Here is a 21088-nt window from a genome sequence, read left to right as displayed (position 1 = left end):
GCACGTGGCCCCGCCCTTCGCCCCCGCCCCCGCCCCGCGGCCCCGCCCCGCGGACTACACCTCCCGTCAGCCCCCGCGGCAGCGTTTCCCCCCCCCCCCGCCGCCCCGCCATGGCCTCCGCCGGCGGCGCCGAGCCCGAGCGGCCGCACCCCAAGCCCTTCCTCATCGGCGTCAGCGGCGGCACCGCCAGCGGCAAGGTGAGACGCCGGGCACCGCCGGCTCTGCCCGGGCCGCGGCCGCTGCCCAGCGGGGCGGGGGAAGCTGCGCGCGGCCCGCCGGGGCATCGCCGGTGCCGGCCTCGGCCCCCGCGTCCCGGGGCAGCCGGCGGAGCGGGCTCGGGCTCGGGCTCCGGCGGCGAGCGCCGCTTCCTTCCTCCGCGGCGGCACCGGGCGCCGGTGGGGGGGTCGCGGCCCCGCTGCCCGGCGGGGAAGGGCTCGGCTGGGTGCCGTGGCGGGGGACGGCGGTTCCCCCGCCCGGCCTGAGCCCCCCCGCTCAGTCCACAGTCTGCGAGAAGATCATGGAGCTGCTGGGGCAGAACGAGGTGGACCGCCGGCAGCGGAAGGTGCTGATCCTCAGCCAGGACAGCTTCTACAAGGTGCTGACCGCCGAGCAGAAGGGCAAGGCGCTGAGGGGACAGTACAACTTCGACCACCCGGGTGAGGCTCGCCCGCGTGGGACAGGCCCTGCAGCCTTTCTCCCGTCTTGAACGTGGTTGAGGTGGTGGCCGGAGAGCAGCTGGGGCTTACGGAAAGGGCTTGTAGAAAATGAGAGGTACTGGGTAACAGAAGTGCTCGTTCCCCCACCGAAACGCTGTTTCCCTACGTGTACGCATCGCTGCCGTGGAAGCTGCGCCGCTGCGGGCGGTAACGGCCGCGTTAGCCCACCTCGGCAGAGCGCGATGCTGGGGAGTCGGAGAGCACCCCGGCTTGCACGGAGCTCTGTCTCCTCGTTCTCAGCTGTTGAGAGGATCCGTAATAAACTACGTCGTTCCCTAAATCCTTTCCCGATGTTTCTTGTCCACATAAACAGCCGCTCCCCTCGCTCGGGGCAGCGCGGTGGGTTGCAAACGGGACAATGATCTGCCCTTGGCTGAAGCAGAGCCTGCTGTCGGTTCACCAGGGCGGATAATGAAAAGCATTAAAGATGCCTGAGGTTTTCTAAATTACTCTTAGCTAACAGACTAAAAGAGTTGCACAAAATTATACAATTACCAAGCAGTTTGGTAAAATTATACAATTACTAACTTCACAGTTGGGTTCTTAACGTCCTTGTATTGTAGCTGCTTATAAACAGCAAATTCTCCCTTCCTTGTGTCTGTAACCAAGTATAGCAGTTCTAGTTTGGGCGGGAGCATTGGGTTGCTGCTGGTAGGAAAGAATAAGCCATAAGTTCCTTTTCTCCTGGTGTAATACTGGACAGAGATTGTTTTTTCCTTCAGGTCTAGAAAATCTGAGCAGAACACTGGATATAGCAGCACCTGAACTTCTTCCTCTTTAAACCTTCCTCTTGCAGACGCTTTTGATAATGACTTGATGCATACAACCCTGAAAAATATTGTTGAGGGCAAAACAGTTGAGGTACCGAGCTACGACTTCGTGACCCATTCTAGGTAGGTTTCCGGTTTGTGTGAAGCCTTGGGGTGAGTATGTGGATGTCTCCAGCTGGGCCTGGGGACGGACTGTGGTGTGAGACCCATTTAGCAACGTGCTCTGGGTGTTTTTTCCTACAGGCTGGCAGAGACGACGGTGGTCTATCCCGCAGACGTTGTTCTCTTTGAGGGGATCCTGGTTTTCTACAATCAAGACATTCGGGACATGTTCCATCTCCGGCTCTTTGTCGACACGGATTCCGACGTCCGGCTGTCCCGCAGAGGTAATGCTCTGCCGTCACGGGCAGCGTCAGCCAGCTTGTGTTCCTCATCCATCCTCCGCCATGTGGTGAAACTCATGGGTTTTATCTTCCCGTCCTAGTTCTGCGAGATATGAAACGTGGGAGGGACCTTGAGCAGATCCTCACCCAGTACACCACGTTCGTCAAGCCTGCCTTTGAGGAGTTCTGCTTACCGGTACGAAATGTTTCACTAATTTGATTTGTGTTTTTTGGGGGGACGAAAAGGAGCAGGGTCGCCTGGGGATTAGCTGCACTGTAGATGCAGCAGTGGTGGCTTTTGATACTCGTATTTCACGACTCCCACGCTGTCCCCTCTGCCTCGTCTATTTAACCATTACAGGCTGCTCGTTTAAGGAACTTAAATGGTTGGTCCCTTCTGCTTGCAAAGCACCGTGGAAAGCCCTAGAGCCTGCGCATGTTTTCTCGCTGCCATGGCTATTTTAGCATGGGTCCCTTTGACTGAAACACTCCCACTCTGCGTTTATTCTTAAGTCTTGCAGGAAGAAAGAAGAGCTTGGTTTTCAAGAGACTTTCAACAGCGAACACTGGTGAAAAGCTGGGGCAGACCATTATAGTGTCTGCTTGCTATGTCGTATAATGTGGGGCCAGTTCAGGTGCTCACATAATAAAATTAATTTGTAAAAAAAACCCTTTGAGAACAAAATCCTGGATGTGGATTAAATAAGATGAAAAAGCTCTAGATCAAAGCAATTCTGAGATTGTAAAAGTACTCATTAGAAATGCTGAATTTGCCAGCCTTTTTATAAGTAGCAGGGGGGGAAGCAGGGGCTCTATGGTGGTAAAGATTAATAAAATGTTATCAGAGGCAGGAAGGAATTTCACATGCACATGGGGTACCTTGGCTCTCGGCAGAGATTTAGCAATGGCTTGTGAAATGCTGATTAGAACCAGCTCTTAGCAAACAGACCTCAGCCTTGAAGCGGGCGACCCATTTGAAGGCAGCGTAGTCTTCAGAAGTGTAGAAGCAAGTACTCCAAGCTTGACCTACTGCTTCTACCTGGTGATTCACTGCAAAGGGACAGTAAGAACAAGCCCTGACCGGTGCCGGTTAGCCAGTATGACTTCTCAATTCATTTAGGTGTTACCATGACTGAGAGCTTTTAACTTGCAGCCCTAGAGCACAGAAACCCCTCCATCTTTGCCCCTAGCTTTCTGGTGTTTGGTAGCTTCTTCCTAGAATAAAGCTGACTTTTCCCTTTAACAGTCTCCACCACCGTTGTTTTGCAGACAAAGAAGTATGCAGATGTGATCATCCCCCGAGGAGTCGACAACATGGGTAAAAGGGAGTTCAGTTCTCTGCCTGATTTCTCTGGGGAGACCACCTTTGGGGATGGGAAGAGAGCGGCTGGCACACCACTGCCTTGTTTGCACGCTTCTAAGGAAAGGTGTTTTGCTGGAGGGCTGTAGGGGAGGGAGCTGCGCAGAGCCTGACCGGGATGGATGACCAGCTGCTCAGCCTGCGGAGGGCTGGAAAAAGTGACGTGGGATTGGAGATGCAGAGCAGGACACCGGTGTTAAAGCTGGTGCTGCAGTGGCTGGTTTCTGTTGAGGTCTGACCTCACTGCAGAGGGCAGGCATAGTTTCATTTAAGGGATTGTTGTTAAAACTTGAGCTGAACAGGGCTGGGTGCTCCGCATTTTCTAGATAGCTCGGCCAAGAAAGCCCTCATGTCCTGTATTTCCTGTTCCTCTCTGCAGTTGCTATAAACCTCATAGTGCAGCACATTCAAGACATCCTAAATGGAGACATCTGCAAGTGGCAGCGCGGGGCAATGAACGGACACGGTCGGACCTACAAGCGCCCATTCCCTGAACAAACAGAGAGCAGCAGTGTGCTGGTGGCCGGCAAACGCTCCCACCTGGAGTCCAGTAGCCGTCCGCACTAGCCTGTCGGTGTCTGAAGGAGTTGCCTCTGGTCCAGACCAACGCTGAAGACAACTTTGGGAAAGGACTTCAACAGAATGGTTGGTGAAGTGCCCTTTAAATCATCCTAGCAGCGGAAGGGATACTGGTGGAAAATTCTCGCAGAGGGGAGAGGAAAGAGTTGGCCTGCTGCCCCTCTCACCGCAAACCCCTTCCCTTTTCTCCCTACAATGTCTGGAGTTATGATGTTATTTGATGAACCAAAGGCAGTGCTACTTGCCTTTTTTTAAGTTTCAAAATGAGATCTAATGCCAAAGTCTCCCCTGAAAATTAAGCTCTATCAGGTGATTAGCAAGATACTCCATTTCCCTGATGATGATCTTCCTTAGCAGGAAAATTAACTGCATGTTTTTTTCAAAAGAAAAAACAGTCACTTTATCCAAGACTAGCTCACACCCTGTTAATTTTAACAAGCAGGTGCAGTCCTCACTCTTCTCCATCTTGTTGGGACCTTGAGTTCTGGCATTGCTCTCCTGCCAGCCAGCCTCCTTTTTAGCCTGTGGTAGCATGGGGGGGCAGAAGGATTGACCTGTAGAGGAGTCTCTCCCCTGAGATAGAGATGGAACACAGACTGTCTGGGACAAATGGGAACTTGCAGTTTGTCGGGGACACAGGCCCAAGAAATTGTGTGATTCTGGTTCCTAACTTACTCCTTTCTAAGCTCCCGAACCTTGTTATGCTGTATGATTATCTTTTGTACCCAAATAGTCTCCTTTACCACAGTTACTGAATGTGTGAGCTCCAGCTGGATTGAGTTGCTCATGGAAATGGTAGCCTGACCTTGCCAGTATTAGTGTCTTTTAGGGCATTTCTGTACTGCTGGTTGCAGATTCTGCTGGGCGGAATCCATCCACTTGCAGAGCTGGGTGGTTAAGATCAGCAAGGGGGAAAGGTGAATTGGAAGACCCTCCTTCTGACGGCACAAACAGCTCCCTGGACATGCTTCTACCCTCAAACAGGGTCAAAGCGCTTGCCTTGCATTCAGGCAGTTTAAACTCAAGAATGTCTGGCTCTCTAAACAGAGCAGACAAGAGGCTGGAAGTATAAACAGTGACATCCCAGTTTCTTGTAGCTTACCCCCCAGATAAGTGATACTGCAGCAACATGAAGTTTCTGGAAAAAAAAATTCTGAAATGAAGTGCTGGTTGGGCCTTTGAAAATGTCCTTGTGGTAGCCTTCTTGAATCTGGACTTAATGGTGTAATTTTAAGAAGGGGGGGGAATATTAAGAGGAACTTTTTCATATTTGCTAGTTTTCTAAAAGCAGGGTCTGGCTGTGTTGGTTGTGGGTGTGTTACTTTGGCTAATAAACAAATGAACAAACAGTGAGCAGAAATGACCATTTTATATGTAAGGTATTTGTGCTACTTGCACTACACCAGCATGAAGGTACAGAAAGGAACACTTCCGGAGATGCTCTTATACTCAACAGTTCTTTTTCCCCTTAACTCAGAATCGTTAGCTTTAGTTCTGTAATGGTCGAAGCTTTAGAGGGGGAAAAAAAACTCCAACCCTTAAAAATGCAGTCTGCACTGTCATCCCTATAGTCTTTTCAACACTGGAAATTGATAAAGGTTTGTTATCTATTAGTGATCACCCCAGTTCAGTGGTACATCTCAGTAATGCTGAGGAGAAAGCAGTTCATTTCCTAACTGCTGCTGGGTGCTGTTTAGCTCAGGGTGACAGACTTGGAGTATGAGCTACTGCACTGAGGCATTAGCTATTGGGGCTGACTTAAGTAGGAACAAAATAGTCACTAAAACCTACTTTGAGTGACTGTGGTGTTTGATCATACCTTCCTCGGGGGGGAGGGGGGCAGGGAGCTCAAAGCAGCCTCGAATAGCATTTGTTAGAGCAGTAAAAACCACCCTGGTCTGTCTAGGACTGCTGGTCTTAGCTTTGAGCTGTATTGCAAGATCCTGCTGCTGCTGCAGCCACATGAGACAAAAATCAACTGTGGCATAGGTACTATAACCCTTGTTATATCACAAATTCCCCACTGGGAGATCCCAGTCCTTCACTTGCACATATGCCTACCCTGTGAATTCCTCTGCTGGTGCGAGCCAGGGCATGGGCTGGGTTACCTACAATGTTTTTACCCTGAACCCACGTGTACAGGTTAGAGCAGGTTTCCTTGTCAGCATGATCAGTTCTACACTGCTTAGAGTTCCTCTTCCTATGAGATTTGAGGTGTAACGCTGCAGCCCGGTAAATACAATACTGCCATTGCTAGTAACAGGCCGCAGGCTTCATAGGAACACCGCAAGGCCAAAGGATTCTTCTGGCTTTGGCTGACTTCCTGGCCTGCCTGAAGCTTTGTTTTAGCTTGCTTAGCTGTAACAGCTTTTTTTTTTAATGTCTATTTGGTTTATTTTTGCTTAGCTTCATAAAAATTATGGTTATGCCAAATGACTTTACATAGATAATAGTAACAAGTCATTATTCTATGCAGAATGAACTATTTATAAATGTAGCTTAATGCTGTAATGTAATGAAATAGGGATGATTGATAGCAGAGCATTGAAAGTGGGGGAAAATAATGCACTGTTGAGGAATATATCCATGGGATGAAGCTGACTGCAGAGCCAATTACTGATAGTTAAAGATGTGTAAACTTTGGAGCTGGGAAAACCCAGTTTTTAGGAGTAACTAAGAAAACAGAGAAGTATCCAATATGTTGGAGAGTATCCATTTATAGTAACTTGTAACATAGACTTGCAGACCAAGGTGCTAGGGAGCATATAAAATAGCCCTAAGTGCAACATAGTGCAGGAAGGAAGAAACCATCAACATCATACTCCCAGGAAAGAGGAAGAAGAAACCCTTGCAGCATGCTCTTCCCAGCAAAGGACCTGGGATGCTGTTGACTGAAGTCAGCAACCTTCAGACCCTGAGGGGCGGTGGAAGGGTGAATGTAACAGGGGCAGAGTTTGGGAATTGTGCTCATAACAGCTATATTACTGTTGAGACCTTTTTTTGTTACAGTATTCTTTTATTTTCTTTTTCTGTAATAATTAGATCTGGACTACTATCAATTATTTGATCAGACTGTTAAGATTTCAATTATACTGACAATAAATTCTTGGCTTTGCATAAAAGGCATTTGCTTCTGCCTGTAACAAGATTGTAATTGTTACTGTTTTCGGATAAGGATGTTCCAGCTGTCCTTCCAGCGCAAGTCCTTGAGTTCAGTAACAGACAGCGAGGGCTCCCCATAGGTCACAGGGCTGAATGTGCGATAGACAAGGTAAACCGAAGAGAACCAGGCTACGATCAGTGCACTGAACATGCTCTTGAGAAGCAGAGATCTGGGATGAGAGAGGGAAAAGAGCAGTCAAGTTACATCAAGGCTGGCCAAGCGCTTCATCCAAAAGGAGGACCTACCTACATATGGCCTATCTTCTCTAAAGGCAAATGCCAAAGTATGGCTACTGCTGGAAAAAATCACTGCTTTCCCTGCAGCAGCTTGTCAAAGTGACAACCCTGGAGAAAAGAACTGTGTCACTTCTCTTGTCTATCTATCTGTTAAAACCAAATACCTGCAGAGATGATCGCTGAGATGCTGCAATACGATGGGGATCAGGAGAATCTGGAATGTGAGGGCGGGCAGGTAGTGGTACAGGAAAAGTGTTTTCTCCATCAGGAAGAAGGGCAGGTAATTCACAGCCCAGCCTCCAACAGAGATCCCCCCGGCTGATACCCACAGCTGCCATGCATCTGCAGGAGACAGGAGATATCTCAAAGCATGGTCCCTGGAAACCTAAAGTCTCTAAGAGTTTGCCTACTTGCATGGTTTGGGGTTTTTTTCCCCCACTCTCTACAGTTTGTGCTAATATGACCTTTAACTTGACCACACTCAACTAAGGGAAATGGTTAAATTTTGTCATGCTTTTATGAAGTATCCATCAAGACAGATTTCAGCCAACATGAAGCAGCTTCACAGCATGATAACACAATGTACTGCCAGAAAGGTCAGTGTAAAACTGCCCAGCCACACAGAGGAGATGGTACCTCTGGTGGAACGAACGCATCTAAAATAAACCCCTCCCCACGCTGCCAGTACCTCTTTTAAATCATCACAAAAGGGTTCAGTAGAATCCAAATCTAATGCTTGGAGATTTCTTACATCCAGGGAATGATTCAGATAAATATTATGCTGGCTACTATATCATCTCATGAGGTGATAGTCACATTGTGATGACCATAATCAGTCTCTTCATGGGGTACTCTAGTTGTTTGTGTGTCCCAAATAAAAATTTCAGGGTTGGGGGCAGGAAAAAGCGCTAGCACAGCCAAGCACATAGTTGCAAAAAAATGTGGCTTTGGATCCATTAAAGTGTAGCAGAACAAGAGACAATGCCCCCACCTTGACACACACACACACAAAATGGAATCAGACCTTCAGGAATGTCGTAAATCTTTCTCCTTCGTCGTATCAAGTACCACAGGGACAGACACATGTAGACCAGAGCAGCAACGTTAGCTGAAGCCCAGGTGACAACATTCCCAAGGAGGTGGATCTGGGCCTGAAGGATAGAAGATGGTCCAAGCCAGAAGCAGGAACATGCTGCAGTTCTTTTAGGTAAGTTTAAATATTACCTACACATACTTGATAAATTAAAATGTTAGAATGTGTCTGGCTAATAACCTGATCTTTCCTGGATCAAAGCTAGTTGATAAACTTTGCTGCTTTAAGACTCTTTTGTAATGTAAGGCATTTAAAAGATGCTATTGGAGATAAACTCATCTTCTAAATGGAATCAATAATGGAAACTATTAAACTGCAGTTTTCCTTTACAAAAAAAATGTGCAAGAAGACATGATTTAATTAAAAGCAACTACTGTCAAAGCTGTATCACATGCCAAAAAAAAAACCCCAGCTCTCAGGGAAAATATATTCTTAATATAGGAAGAGTCCATCCTGGAGCAGCTCCTTGGCTGGAACTGCAGCCCTGTCACTCATGGAGCTCACATCTGAACTGAAGTCTGCTTTCTTCAGCAGGTTCACGTTTACTTCTACCTCTCGTACTTACACCAGAGGTCGGGTGGAGCCAGTAGGCAATATTTGTGTCCATTGTGATCCAGTCAAGAGCAGAGGAGCTGTACTTATGTTCTGTGTCTTCATTTTTTAATGTGAGTATTTTCCACTAGGGAAAAAAAAAAAGTCAACAGAAGGCTTTCAGAATTGGAACAATGAGTGGGATAGCAGGCATGGGTGAACAGTGCCAGATGTAAGACGGTAAGTTCTTAACCTGGGAGTAGAGACAGATTTTTTCTCATATCTCATACTGGATATTGATCAATGAAATGGTTTTACATTGTTAGATAATACACTTTCCTTAGTGAATTTCTGCAATGTTACTAAGGGGCATCAACACTACTGATCGCATATACAACACGTTACAGTTCAGTTTCAGACAGCTTCTGGGTGCCCAACTGATCTTCCCCTCTTTTCTTTTTTTACACAGTCACTGGGGTATTCATTACCGAATAGCATACTTGTGCAGTTCTCTAATGCCCTTCTAAGTGCATTCAGAAATATTTTTTTTCAGCGAGGAAGCCAAACTACTCTATCAGCAAGGAATAAACAATGAAGCCTCAGGCTCAGAGTTTGCAGAAATGCTCAGGTTCCTGCTCTGCAGCAGAAGGAAAGATGAAGGGAGTAAGAAAAGACTCACCTGCAATTCCGTGAACTTTGCCATGAAGCTGAGGTTTTTACTTATGTCCATCTGCGTGGGAGAGTGGAGTTCCACCTCCCGCTCTTTTTGCTCTTGGCCTGGAAGAAAACAGCATAGCTCAGAAATAACCACATAACAGGTAGAAAGCTAGAAAGGGGAGAGAGCACATATGATACACCCCTGGCTCCTCAGACTCCTGGGAGCCCTTCTCCAATACATAGTCCAACTACAAGAGTGCTCTAAGGGGATTTGTAAGGATTCTGACATCATGGTAGAGCCAGAGCCTGCGGAACACACATACACCCGATACCATCTTCTCATCAACATGAAGCCTCCCCCAGTCACAGAAATCTGCTTTGAGAACATGGCTGAGATGTACTTTTCCCATATCTGTGCTCTTCCACATTCCACACCATGCTCTGGTGGTAGCCTTTGGATAGCTTCTCTCCAACCACCTCCAGCTGCCGGTATCCCCACTCGGGTAAAGATGCTCCACTGAGCTGAAAGTGAAAGATGACTGTAAACTTAGGGTCCTGCCAATTTGAACTTCAGGATGGAAGTTCCTAGGCCCTGCCTGAGCAGCGGATCACAGCAAGGGACTGCTAGAAGGTATGTGAAGAGTCACCATGCAATACTGTCTCAACAAACACTGCAGCCATAAAGTCAGTGATTCTGGCAAACTGTGAAGAGATCCTTAACTATTCCACCCGCTGTCACATACTACACACAGACTCAGCATCAATTTCTGAGGCAGTATCTAAGGCCCAGTTGTGTACAGTGACCACAACCTCCTGAGAAGCAGGACAGCTCTGTATGCTGAAAAGGAATGAAGTATGACTACCTGAAACACACGCTGCCCTTTTATCACATTGAGCAAGTTTATTGTTTCCTTTTATTTGCTTATTTGGTTATTTTAGTGGTTTAGGCATTTTGGAGCAGAGAGATTAGTAGTTTATGAGATCACAAGAGCTGCATGGAGGAAAAGCTATAGGCAAATAAACATAAATCCACTTGCCTTTAGCACCGCAGAGGTGTTCACATGAACAAACCTCACTTCTGACAGAATTGTCTTCCACACATCTGTGTCAGACTCCCGATTTACAATTTCCTACAACAGAAAGATGTCTTTTGATCGTCATGTTGTCTCAGCTGTTTCTGCTGGAACATGATGAGCTCCTCCCTTCCCTTTGACCACTCACCACTCTCCAGAGGTTCTGTGCTGGCATGGAGATGTTATAATCAATATAGCAGGAAACTTCTTGGGAGTGAGGGCTAAGAGGGGCAGCAACATCATGCCTAGAAGACAAGTAAAGTAAGATCCTCCAAGACCTTTCCTAAATTCATATAAAAAGCAAACCCATAAAGGTATTGAATCGGCTTAGACCAGATTCAGTCATGAAGCAAAACCAAGTAACTCATTTATACAGATTGCACTGTTTACTCTGAAAGAGAACACTCCCCACTACCAAGAGCTGCCAGGAACAGGCTCAGAGGAAGCCAATACAGATGCATGCTATGCCAGGCTGAAGAACAAGAACTGATTGTGACAAACAGAGACGCTGTTCACTGGGGTTTCCAATAATGAACAAATTAGGTCTGGAAGGGACATAGCAAAAACCCAAGCTCAGAACACCCCCCCTTCCTAATCTGAGTGACATTCAAGTACACGCACACGCCCTTTGGAAAGCAGTCAGGAGGCAATTTCATACTGCAGTCTTTGCAAAACAGGCAAGAATCCATGGCAATCGGCCACAGCACACTGGATGCTCCAACACATCTTCCTAACTTTCAGAGCACAACCTTCATGCAGGAGTGTGCCATAGAAGTCAGTGGAGCTGGTAGATGACTTTGGGATAACAGTCACACAAAATACTAAATATCTGCACCTGCCTGGAGCAGAGGCAGTGAAGGGGCAAGGATGAAGACTCACCAAGGGGACTCTGCAGAGGAATCTTTAGGCACTATTGAGGAATCTGCAGAACTATCGTGAATTGTGAACATGGGTGAAGCCACCACTAGCCCCTCTAAAGGCCACCAGTAGAGAAGACCAGAAACAGCTAGCAGCCACTGAACAGTTTGTGATTAGTATCAAATCCCACTGTCAAGTCAACTGCAAAAAATAAATAAGCATACAGCATCCTATCTCTGGGCCACAGGGATGGCTTATGTAAGTAACCACATGAGGTCCCTCCTAGCCCCACCGTCTTAAGAATCCACAAATAAAAGGCAGTTTATAGCACATCTGAATGCAAGGGTCACTTTGCTTCAACCCCTCAACAGTTATTCTGAGAGACAACAAAGCAGAATGAGCCAGCAGGCTCGGCAGAGCGAAGGATGAGGAAAGGACTTACGTGTTGAGGTACCGAGTCGTGATGCCGTGGACCAGCTGCACGATGTGTCCGTGCCTGACAGGACGGGGTGGGTTACTCACCACCAGCTGCTGCCTGGTGGAGTGACACCCAAGAGGAAGTGGTTACATTCTGCTTTCTGCATAATGCAACCTTGTCATGATCAAACTGTTAGGTCAAGAAGCTGCAGGCAGGGATAAACATTTAGGCAGTAAGATGAGAAATTCAAGCAATCTACAGATTGTACCAGAATGGAAACAAAGCTCATCAAGGCAAAGGTGAGTTAAGGGCAGAATGCCTCAGGGGATTGGTAATGGCATACCAACAGCCCAGCCATTAGGTCAGTGATCTGAATCCAGGTCAGTCAGGAGTGAATTCAGATTATTCCCACCACACAGCTGTTTGGTGGCTTCTGTGAAATGAGTAAGTGCTTCAGTGAGGTCTGACAGGTGTTCTTGCTACAACTGATATCACTTTTGGCAGAATTATAATAGACATCAATGGCTAGCTCCACCATGAAGACCAAACTCTCACCTTGCTTCTGGACAGGGCTAAGGCATGCTTTGGCAAGGGGGAACGCTACAGTTCGCCTAACAGCTGCCTGTATTTTACTGTTCTATAGAAGGACTTCATATCCTCCAGGGCTCGTAGAAGTCTTGAGTTCGAAATATTTTAAGAAGATACTGGGTTTCTGTGGTTCTGGTAGAGTCCCTCCTTGAAAGGTTTGCACTATGGACAAACCTTCCCAATGTGGATATGATTTATAATGGCACACAGTCCTTCTGGTAGGACTGTTTATACAGTTCCCAGAGCAACATAAGAAACCTACGAAAGCAACTTTTTGATCAGTATGAAATGATATCACACAAGGGCTTTTACTGGCAAAACTACAAGAACAAAGAGTCCTGCTCCTCACTGACAGTTACAATGGCAAAACACTTCAGCATGAACCAGGCCTCTCAGGCACAGGCACCCGCTTGGAATCCCTCCCCATGTGGCAGCTCATCCCACACTTTAAATACAAAGAAATACTCATTCTGCAAAAGTGATTTCTACTCTCTTCTGAGACCCATTCAAGTCTGATAAAACTCATCAAGGCACTCTAATGCCATGGCTCACACACTTCAAAAAGCAGAACTTTCCTTTCATGCAAAGCACCTGAAGAGTTCTCACTGGTCTCATGAGTCTTTAAAGTTCCCCTTGTGCACAGCACAGCTCATGTTCCAGCAGGAGCAGTTCAGACAGAATGCAGAGTCCTCAATAATGCTTTTACCATACTGAGGAGGACTGTGCCAACAGCCGCCCTTACCAACTCTGGAGCTGAAATTACTTGCTCAGGATCACACATGGCCTCTACACTCATAAGCAGAGAATAGTTATGGCCAATCCAAGCTATGCCCTGGTTAGGTTGTGGAAGCATATAGAAGCTATGCTTACAGCAGCTTGGCATTTAAGTCTCTTGCATACTCACATTCCAGGATCTTTGACAATCCACCAGTTGTTCACATCCTTGAAGGGATAGCAGGTCACCTGCTGTTGATGGGAACTACCTCGGCCATTCTCATACCTGTACAGAAGGTTAAAAAACCTCACAGGTGTGTAACAGTACATTTCTGTGCTCAACAGAGTCACAGCAATACAAACCAGCACCAGATCACTGGCTCCATTCCTACAGAGCACAGAGAATCTGTGCATCTGCAGTGTGCTCTGAAGGATTAATGAAGAGATTGCCAGGACCCAAACTGATATACTTAGACTGGCAGGTGAAGAACCAGAGCATACTTTCACCCTAACAATACAGACCCAACCAGATTCCTCACCTGATGGGATAAGTATTCGTGTGAGAATGGAGCCAACACTGCATGGGCTTGCCCAACACGTTCCGCAGAGTAATCTGAGAACCATAGGCCACCTCTAAGGGCTGACCCTGAGTGATTCGAGCCAGCCCACCCTGAGAAGCATAATGATAGGATAAGTGGAAAGCAGAAGAAACAACCCAGAGACTGTTTAAATTCTATTAAGAGTCACTAGTCATTTTAACATAGCAGTATCTTAGCACAATGCCTTCTCATTTGGTTGTATCTACAAAAATCAAGTCTTGCAGCACCATACTCAGCAGATGATAGTAAATACACCAATGCCTGAAAGACTACAGGGTCTTAGGGAATATCCCTAAAGCCATGCTGTTCTAAAAGACAGACTAAGCACTCTTCTACAGAAAATCGTACTATCATCCTGTAGCATACAACGTCATCATTTAAGAGTTCAGTATTATATCTACTTCTGTGGAGTTTCCTGTAGGAAGGGACAAATCTTCAGCAGAAGAGTGAACATACTGTTCTTGGTTCACTAGGAAAAGCTTTTCATCTGTTATTAGGATTTCAGTCATTATTGCTTCATCTTAAAGCAGTACTACAGCAGCAAAGTAGTTAAACGATATATAAAAGATATGCAGGATGAAAGGAACAAGATTGCACACCTTTCTTCTAATAGCAAACACAAGACAGATTTCCTCCTCTTCTCCCCTAACAAATCAGTTTCATGACCACATTTCCTTTACCTCTAAGCTGGCTTGGAAAGCACTTGTCATAATCTGGTCATGAGGCCCAGAGCGATACAGCAAAGTCAAGTGAACATAGAAGAAGGACAGGTACATTGCCACTGGGATGATGATGAGGGCCAGTCCCCTGGCTAGAAAATGGCACATCAAGGAAACCTAGAAGAACACAAAGAACTCAATGGTTTCATGCTCCAGATATTAAAAATATTAAAAATACCAGTGCACTCGGCTTGTTTTGTCTGTCTTTTTTAAGTTTCTCCAACCACCCTCATGCAGCTATAACTTCGTGGACAGCTGGATAACTTCCTCCGAGGATTTGAACTGGAGCCAACAGGAGGTATGTGAAACAGTATAGGTTTTGAGCCACAAATCACCAAGACATGGATAAGAGCAGAAAAGCCAGCTGCGCACACATGCTTATCTTGAATTTAACTCCACCTTCTCCAGCAACTGAGCTGGGAAACTGTTCTATGACACAAGGGTTTGCAGACTATGACAAGGAATTTTAGTACAAAAATCAGCTACAGACAGCATTGTTATCTGTGGGCTTGCAAGGCTCCTAGCTGGCTCCTGTACTGAAAAGTTACACATAATATATTTTGCATGTTGTGCTACCTACATTTGACAAGTTTTGGTCTCCTATCATGTGCCAGAAGTGGAGTCCTGCGATGGCCAAGAGCAGCATATAGGTAAACAGGCCCATATATTTCACTCTGAGAAGAAAGTGCATAAAAAATGAACACGGTTAAAAACTACACAATTACCTAATACAAGACATAAACATTCAAACTTTCTCTTGAACAGGATGCATTAAAGTCCAAGGACTTAGATCCATGACAAGTTTGGTACAACAACATAAATAAGCCTCAAGGCTTTGACACCAGAAGATATAATTTGTTTGCCAATTACATTAAATAACTGCAGTGACAGAGAACCTTCTTCATAACAAGATGGCAGATCACAAAGCACAGAGTCCCTAAATTCAGACTTACTGAAGCTTGAGGCAACTGGGAGGGAGGGGTGAAATGCTGATGCTAATTTATAACATAAAGCCATCTCTGAGAAATGCATTTTGTTCTTCCCAGGACAGTACCCTCTAATGCCTGGCATTGCCCACTGTCAACTGACATCCTCTCTATAGAAATGATCTAACTCACTAAAAAGTCATGGAGATGGCTACTCAGAACAGCACCAAGAATCAGTCTTCAAAATCCAAAGCCTCACTGATACCTCAGATGGCAGGCAGGAAAGTCAGCTTTCTAAAACAAAGTAAGACGTCATCACTTACCCAACTGCACAAGAACAAGCTACTCCAGTCAACAGAAGCCAAAACCACCAGCTTCCAGAGAAGGAACTTAAATAAAAGGACAAAGGAAAGGATGTTATGGTGAGATCTGGGCACCTTGTTAGGAACCTGAATTCAGGTAATTTAACTTGAAAAAAACTTGCATGACTCCACTATTCCTTATTCTACTCAGAGGCATCTCATTCTGAACCTCCCATGCCACCAACTCTCAACCCTGACCTACAGGGTGTTGTTAAATGTACTTCTCTGTATCCTGAAAAGCAAAACTGAACACTACCTGCCTTCTGATTAATACCTACCTGTATTAAATCACTTGCTGGGCTCAATTTAAAGATAATTTTACTTTACTAAAGATTACTTTATCCTCTGCAAGGATCAGAGAACGTGTGAAGTCACAAGAAAAGAGACAAAGATCTCTAAATTCAGGGCTTGTAAATGGCAAGAAAGGAGTGTTAAGTGACCTGTTATCATCAGTGTTTCTGTGCACAGAAGGAAACCTTCCAATAAAAAAACTGGGTGGGCAAAGGAGTGCTCCCAAGGGATTTTATTCTTATTGTAAAATAAAAAAGACAATCTTGCTACCAGTTAAAACAGTCTTTAACACTGCTCAGAACAGAAAACTTCTGGGGCAGCCATATAAGAGGTCAAAGCATTGGATTTTACAGACAGATGAAGTAAGTTGCAGAACGGTGAAGTGACTTACAGAAAAAAAACTACACAGTCTGTGACAAAAAAACAGTCACCACAAGAATATCCAAAAGGACGGGAGATAATCCAGCTTTACCTGTGCCTTTGCAAATTGTAGAACTTCAGGTAGGACAAAACTGCAAGCAGGATAAAAAAAATCAATATTGATTCCAGGAGCATGAACCTTGACTGCGTGATCAAAGAGTTCTCTGTTGGAAAAGAGACAGACACAAAATTGGAGAAATTTATCTATAAGCAAGTGCTACCTCAGACAATCCCATCATTATCCAACAGAAGGACCTGCCCCTTTAAGGACAGCCAATTCATTCACTGTCTTACTGGCTGTAATACGGAGGTGTTGGGTTTAAAGGGACAAAAACCTGCCAAGCAGGAGCAAAGTACATGGCTGTAACTGTCGCCAAGGACAAAGAGGTGGGCAAGTAGTAAAGTCTGGCAGGAGGCAGATAAAGGTGCTGCGCTTGCCTACAAAGGCAAAGAAAATTTATGCTGGGAAATCCAGAGAGGTGCTTCTCAAGGCAATGAGAGTCAAGGCAGTGACCCCAGCAGGCAATGAGCATGATGACAAAGCTTCAAGAAAGGGAGCTGCAATAAGCTGCTTTGTGCAGGATTCCCTGAGCCAGAATCAGAGCAGCCGGTAGCTAGGAGACGTGTCTCTTAGACCGCTAAAGGGCTGTTCAGATACTCTTTCCCTTTCAGGCAGCTGCCAGCAGATCCTCAGAGAAAAAAACCAACGGAGTTATACACACCAGAACAGTGTCAAATCATGGTGCTAAGGACACAGACTGGTTTGCTGCAGTTTGGAGATGAAGAAATTTGATGAGCTCTGACTGTAAGTAGGGTCATCCTGCTATTAAAAAACAGTACGTTGTAACTCATCCTGTAAACCTCTGAGGAAGAAAGTACAGGCCTCCTTGGATACAAGAAACGTGGTTTTCTGTGAGGCTGTTAAGGCTGCCCACTTTGCTTAATAATGAAATGAGCTTGTATACAGCCTCAGCCTAGAATGGCAGCCTGCTGCAGAGCTGTAAGGATAGAGGGGACTGGAGAGGCTCAGCAGAGACTGACACAGGCCAGGGCTGAAAGTGGGCTCCGATGTGTTGTTAGCATTCTGTGGGGAGAGGCTACTCCAACCTTTTATGTGCCCTAAAAATTCACGAGGGGAAAAGGGCCCCTTCTCCCCCTGTAAGAAGAATGGGGCCCAGGGGAATAATCTTACCTAAGAGAATCAGAAGAGCAGCTCCAAGTGCAGCACAGTGGGAAAACTGCAGTTCTACCAAAATCTGGTATGCTAAAGGCACACAGAGAGCACCAGCCAGTGCTGGCAGGAGTCGCAAGGACCAAACAGGGATATTCACACTATATTCTGAAACAGGAGGCAACAGTGATGCACAAATTTGGAAACTATTAATTGCAGAGAGGACGGATCAATACAGAACTCCTTATGACTACAACAAGTTGTTGAATCTAATTCCTACTGTTAGTAATTTATTTTCCGTCTTGTACTCCTTAAACTGTTTTAACCGATTTAAAAAATCTGTGCTATGGAATCATAATTCCTTAAACTTCTGTTAGAGACCTGCAGAAGACTTATTTAAGAGGAGAAGTGAAGGTTTCAGATAAAGCATTATTTCCACTAGTCAGGCAAAAGGAATCTGTCAGCTGCTGAAATACTGCTTATTTTCTCAGAAGAATGAGACAGTTAAAATCAGCTCTTACCAGCTCCAATCCTGTTCCATAAGAAGTTTCCATCAAATCCTCCTAAGTAGCCTACAACATAAGCAACAATTCAGAATTTCCAGTCTCAAAACAAGTATAAAAACTGGTGCTAAATTGGTCCTGGAACCATTTCCCAAACACATAGTTTTTCCACGCATGAAAGCCCTTCTTCCCAAAAGGGTCCTCTTTCGTACTGTTTTGCCTGCAGCAGTCCTTGATAATGTGCAGAGGCATGAAGAATATGAATTGGGAACAACAGATTCTCTGTGACGAAGTTAGATGTATATTTAATCTCTGCTTCCCATACAGACACTTTTATGTTGTGCATATCTCAGCTACAGAAAGGAACTCGGGCCTGAAAGTCCGCTTGTTGCCTACGATTTCTAGTCACTAGCAGTTCTCATCTTACCTTTCTCTTTATCCAAAGGACTGGATAACAATGAGGTAATGGATACATGGCTCCATCACCTCCCCACTATTTATGCAATAGCCCCCTAACAATACTAAATAAGGGAAATCCTAATTCTCTCTACATCAGAATCTCTCAGCTGCCTTGTGCTTTTCCCCAGTAACAGGATCTGACAACTCATTTCTAACCAGCACTTCTCTCTTCCACAGCGACAGGCAATAGACACTTCACAGTTTGGGGAGACACCCTACCTCCCAAGGCAAGCAGCATATGGCCAAAAGGTGGGCCGCTGTCATCCACGAAGAAGATTCTCTTCATGTAGAGGGAAACGAATTGGCCGTAATAAACTTCATCAAAACTGAAACACAAGAGGAAGAAACATTTCAAGTCTAACTGGAAGTATCCTGCGAGCTACAGGGGTACTAGGGAAGGAAACACTGATTTATTGGCAAAAGGCTAAGAATACAATGAAGCGTAGCAGCTTTGCCCCCTTACCTTCCCCTCAGGAGTTTCTATTATAGAAACACTATCGCCGTATTTACTGACATCAGGCAAGCTCTGCTCTTCCGCTCCTGCATTCTTACTCACAAATGTTTAAAAAACAAAAGTCTGTGTCATTCAAGTAGGAAATAACCTATTCTACTCACACTACAGCCCGTGGATAGGAAAGACCCCAAAGACGGCTTATTAATCCCATCACAGTCAATGCCACGAGGTTCATATTTATCTTCGCAGTAACCACAACCGGGTTCTTCAGAAATCCCAACATCCTGTCAAAGGTCTGTCCAAACCTCCGAGAGCAAACAGAGAGCAGCAGTCACCCTTTTGCTCAAAGCTAGCTGAAGATCATTTGACAGAAAGCATACACCACTACTTTCTGCTACAGCCAGGTCATGGTAATTGATCTTCCAAAATTCTCTCACTTTCCACATTTATGTATTTTCTGCTGTATCTACAGGAGTAAAAGTTACTAAACTAACACACTTAACTTTTCATCTGCCTTGCCTCTACATGTGTATGGTTCTCTGTCAGTAAGCTAGAAACTTTCCTTATTCTTACACTGGTTCTGCAGAAACACAATAGCTTAATTCAAGCCTATATTCTGCTTTGCACTAAGCAAACCCCCCAGCCCAAATTCTGATGCTAACCACATGCTCAGGCACCAGGCTGCTCAGGTAGCTTTAAAAAACAAACAAACAAACAAAAGAGTCACTTCCTTGCTAACTCAGCGTATTTCTTGGGAGGGGGGCTGGGGGCAGAACCGACAAACATCCTCAGTCTTAAAAAGGTGGCTATTGGGGCACGGGTGTAGGTGCTGTAGGGCTCTAGCACAGCCTAGGGGGGAGTGCTGCAGGAAGCAGAACTGAACTCCACTCCTCTAGGCAGAACTGCTAAAAGCTAGGTCAGAAAATAGTAGAGAATCACTGTTGTATCTCCTCACCTCAATACGACCGAAAGTTACCGGAATAAATCCATCTGCACGGCTTTGATCAGGGGAGAACAAAGCAAGATGCGAGCACATCACCACCATCAAGCGCGGTGCCACCGTCCTTGTTTTTCGCTACCTACAAAACACAAGTGCTGTTCAGCTGCGTGTTGCCCTGTGAAACACTTTCGTAAGAAGCCCCTTGCAAAGCTGTGCTCTCCGCTGGCACTGGGGACAGCACATCACTGCCCCACCTGCCCTGGGACAAGGGCAGGCCATTGCCTGCACTCTACCATTGCCTGGCAGGCCCTGGAACCCCAAAGAACACCCTGATGGAGAGGATCCTGCTTCTCCCTGCAGCACAGGTAGGTCTTGAACCCTGGGGCAGGACTGCAGCACTACCTGCCCCCCCCAGACCTCATACGCCTCCTCAAGGAACCATTGAGCCCTCTACCAGGCTTTGCATCCCCTTCCATGAGTCTTATGAGTGGGTAGTAGGAACACTACCCCCCCCACCAGGCCTTGTTCCCCCTTTTGAGCTCTGTGGGGGGCAGCAGGACCACTGACCCCACACCCAGGCCCCACCCTTGAGGCTTACAGGGTCAACAGAACCCACCAGCCACCCTGTATCCAACCCTGTAACCCCCTTTGAGCCTTTTTTGGGGTGGCATAGGACCAATAACCCGCCACCAGGCCTCCCACCCTCCCCTCGAGGCTTAGGGGAGCAGCAGGGCCACCGGCCATCCCCCACCAGGCCTCGTACCCCACCCTGAGCCTCGGGGGGGGGGGGGGGGGGGGGGGAGGGGAAGCGGCGCCACTAACCCCGCCGTCAGGCCTCGCCTCACCCCCCTTGAGCCTTACAGAGGTGAGGGGGAGGCGCAGGACCACCAGCCCCTGGTGCCCCGGGGGAGGCAGCGGACCGGGGCCGCCCGGCCCTGAGGAGATGGCGGACCCCCACCCCGCGCCTGGGGGGGGAGGGACCATCCCGCGCGCCGCGCTCCACCCCCTGCCTCGCGGCGCCGGATGTGGCGTCAGACGCACACGGCGCGGTGAGGGCGGGGAAAGGGAAAAGCTCCGTCGCGTTGCTACGGCAACGCCCGCCTGT

At 46.6% G+C, this 21088-nt stretch overlaps 2 protein-coding genes across 5 annotated transcripts; one reads left to right on the top strand and one right to left on the bottom strand.

The window, feature by feature from the left end:
• Positions 1–96: 96 nt before the first annotated feature.
• UCK1 (uridine-cytidine kinase 1) lies at positions 97–5053 on the top strand. Of its 2 annotated transcripts, XM_075520108.1 has the most exons (7): positions 97–197; positions 497–656; positions 1513–1609; positions 1730–1872; positions 1971–2065; positions 3139–3187; positions 3609–5053. In XM_075520108.1, exons 1-7 carry the CDS (start codon positions 111–113, stop codon positions 3794–3796), a joined length of 819 nt encoding a protein of 272 aa, XP_075376223.1. In that variant the 5' UTR covers positions 97–110; the 3' UTR covers positions 3797–5053. The 2 variants fall into 2 exon arrangements, with proteins under 2 accessions (XP_075376223.1, XP_075376224.1); XM_075520109.1 differs by lacking the exon at positions 1971–2065.
• Positions 5054–6920: 1867 nt separating this feature from the next.
• POMT1 (protein O-mannosyltransferase 1) lies at positions 6921–20992 on the bottom strand. 3 transcript variants are annotated; one of them, XM_075520105.1, is made up of 21 exons: positions 20806–20992; positions 19999–20122; positions 19205–19348; positions 18809–18915; positions 18149–18199; positions 17649–17795; positions 16509–16620; positions 15707–15772; positions 15038–15131; positions 14419–14574; positions 13679–13809; positions 13330–13425; positions 11862–11954; positions 10710–10806; positions 10532–10618; positions 9890–10016; positions 9511–9608; positions 8866–8979; positions 8232–8358; positions 7372–7549; positions 6921–7140 (listed from the first exon to the last, which is right to left on the bottom strand). In XM_075520105.1, the coding sequence occupies exons 3-21, from the start codon at positions 19324–19326 to the stop codon at positions 6966–6968; spliced, it is 2178 nt and encodes a 725-aa protein (XP_075376220.1). In that variant the 5' UTR covers positions 19327–19348; positions 19999–20122; positions 20806–20992; the 3' UTR covers positions 6921–6965. The 3 variants fall into 3 exon arrangements, with proteins under 3 accessions (XP_075376220.1, XP_075376222.1, XP_075376221.1); XM_075520107.1 differs by lacking the exon at positions 19205–19348 and adding an exon at positions 19053–19136; XM_075520106.1 differs by having other exon boundaries at positions 20829–20992.
• Between the last annotated feature and the right edge of the window lie 96 nt (positions 20993–21088).

The sequence above is a fragment of the Mycteria americana genome, chromosome 17 (genome assembly GCF_035582795.1).
Source record: "Mycteria americana isolate JAX WOST 10 ecotype Jacksonville Zoo and Gardens chromosome 17, USCA_MyAme_1.0, whole genome shotgun sequence".
NCBI classification, from domain to species: Eukaryota; Metazoa; Chordata; class Aves; order Ciconiiformes; family Ciconiidae; genus Mycteria; species Mycteria americana.
Note: the sequence above shows the minus strand (reverse complement) of the source record. Positions and strands in the feature narration are given on the sequence as shown.

Coding starts and splice junctions, on each gene's coding strand:
- UCK1 (XM_075520108.1), top strand. CDS start 111: ATGGCCTCCGCCGGCGGCGCCGAGCCCGAGCGGCCGCACCCCAAGCCC. Junction 657..1,512: donor GTACAACTTCGACCACCCGG/GTGAGGCTCGCC, acceptor TTCCTCTTGCAG/ACGCTTTTGATAATGACTTG. Junction 3,188..3,608: donor CCGAGGAGTCGACAACATGG/GTAAAAGGGAGT, acceptor TCCTCTCTGCAG/TTGCTATAAACCTCATAGTG.
- POMT1 (XM_075520105.1), bottom strand. CDS start 19,326: ATGTTGGGATTTCTGAAGAACCCGGTTGTGGTTACTGCGAAGATAAAT. Junction 10,619..10,709: donor CACAGAACCTCTGGAGAGTG/GTGAGTGGTCAA, acceptor TTTCTGTTGTAG/GAAATTGTAAATCGGGAGTC. Junction 7,550..8,231: donor GATTTACGACATTCCTGAAG/GTCTGATTCCAT, acceptor TGTCTCCTGCAG/ATGCATGGCAGCTGTGGGTA.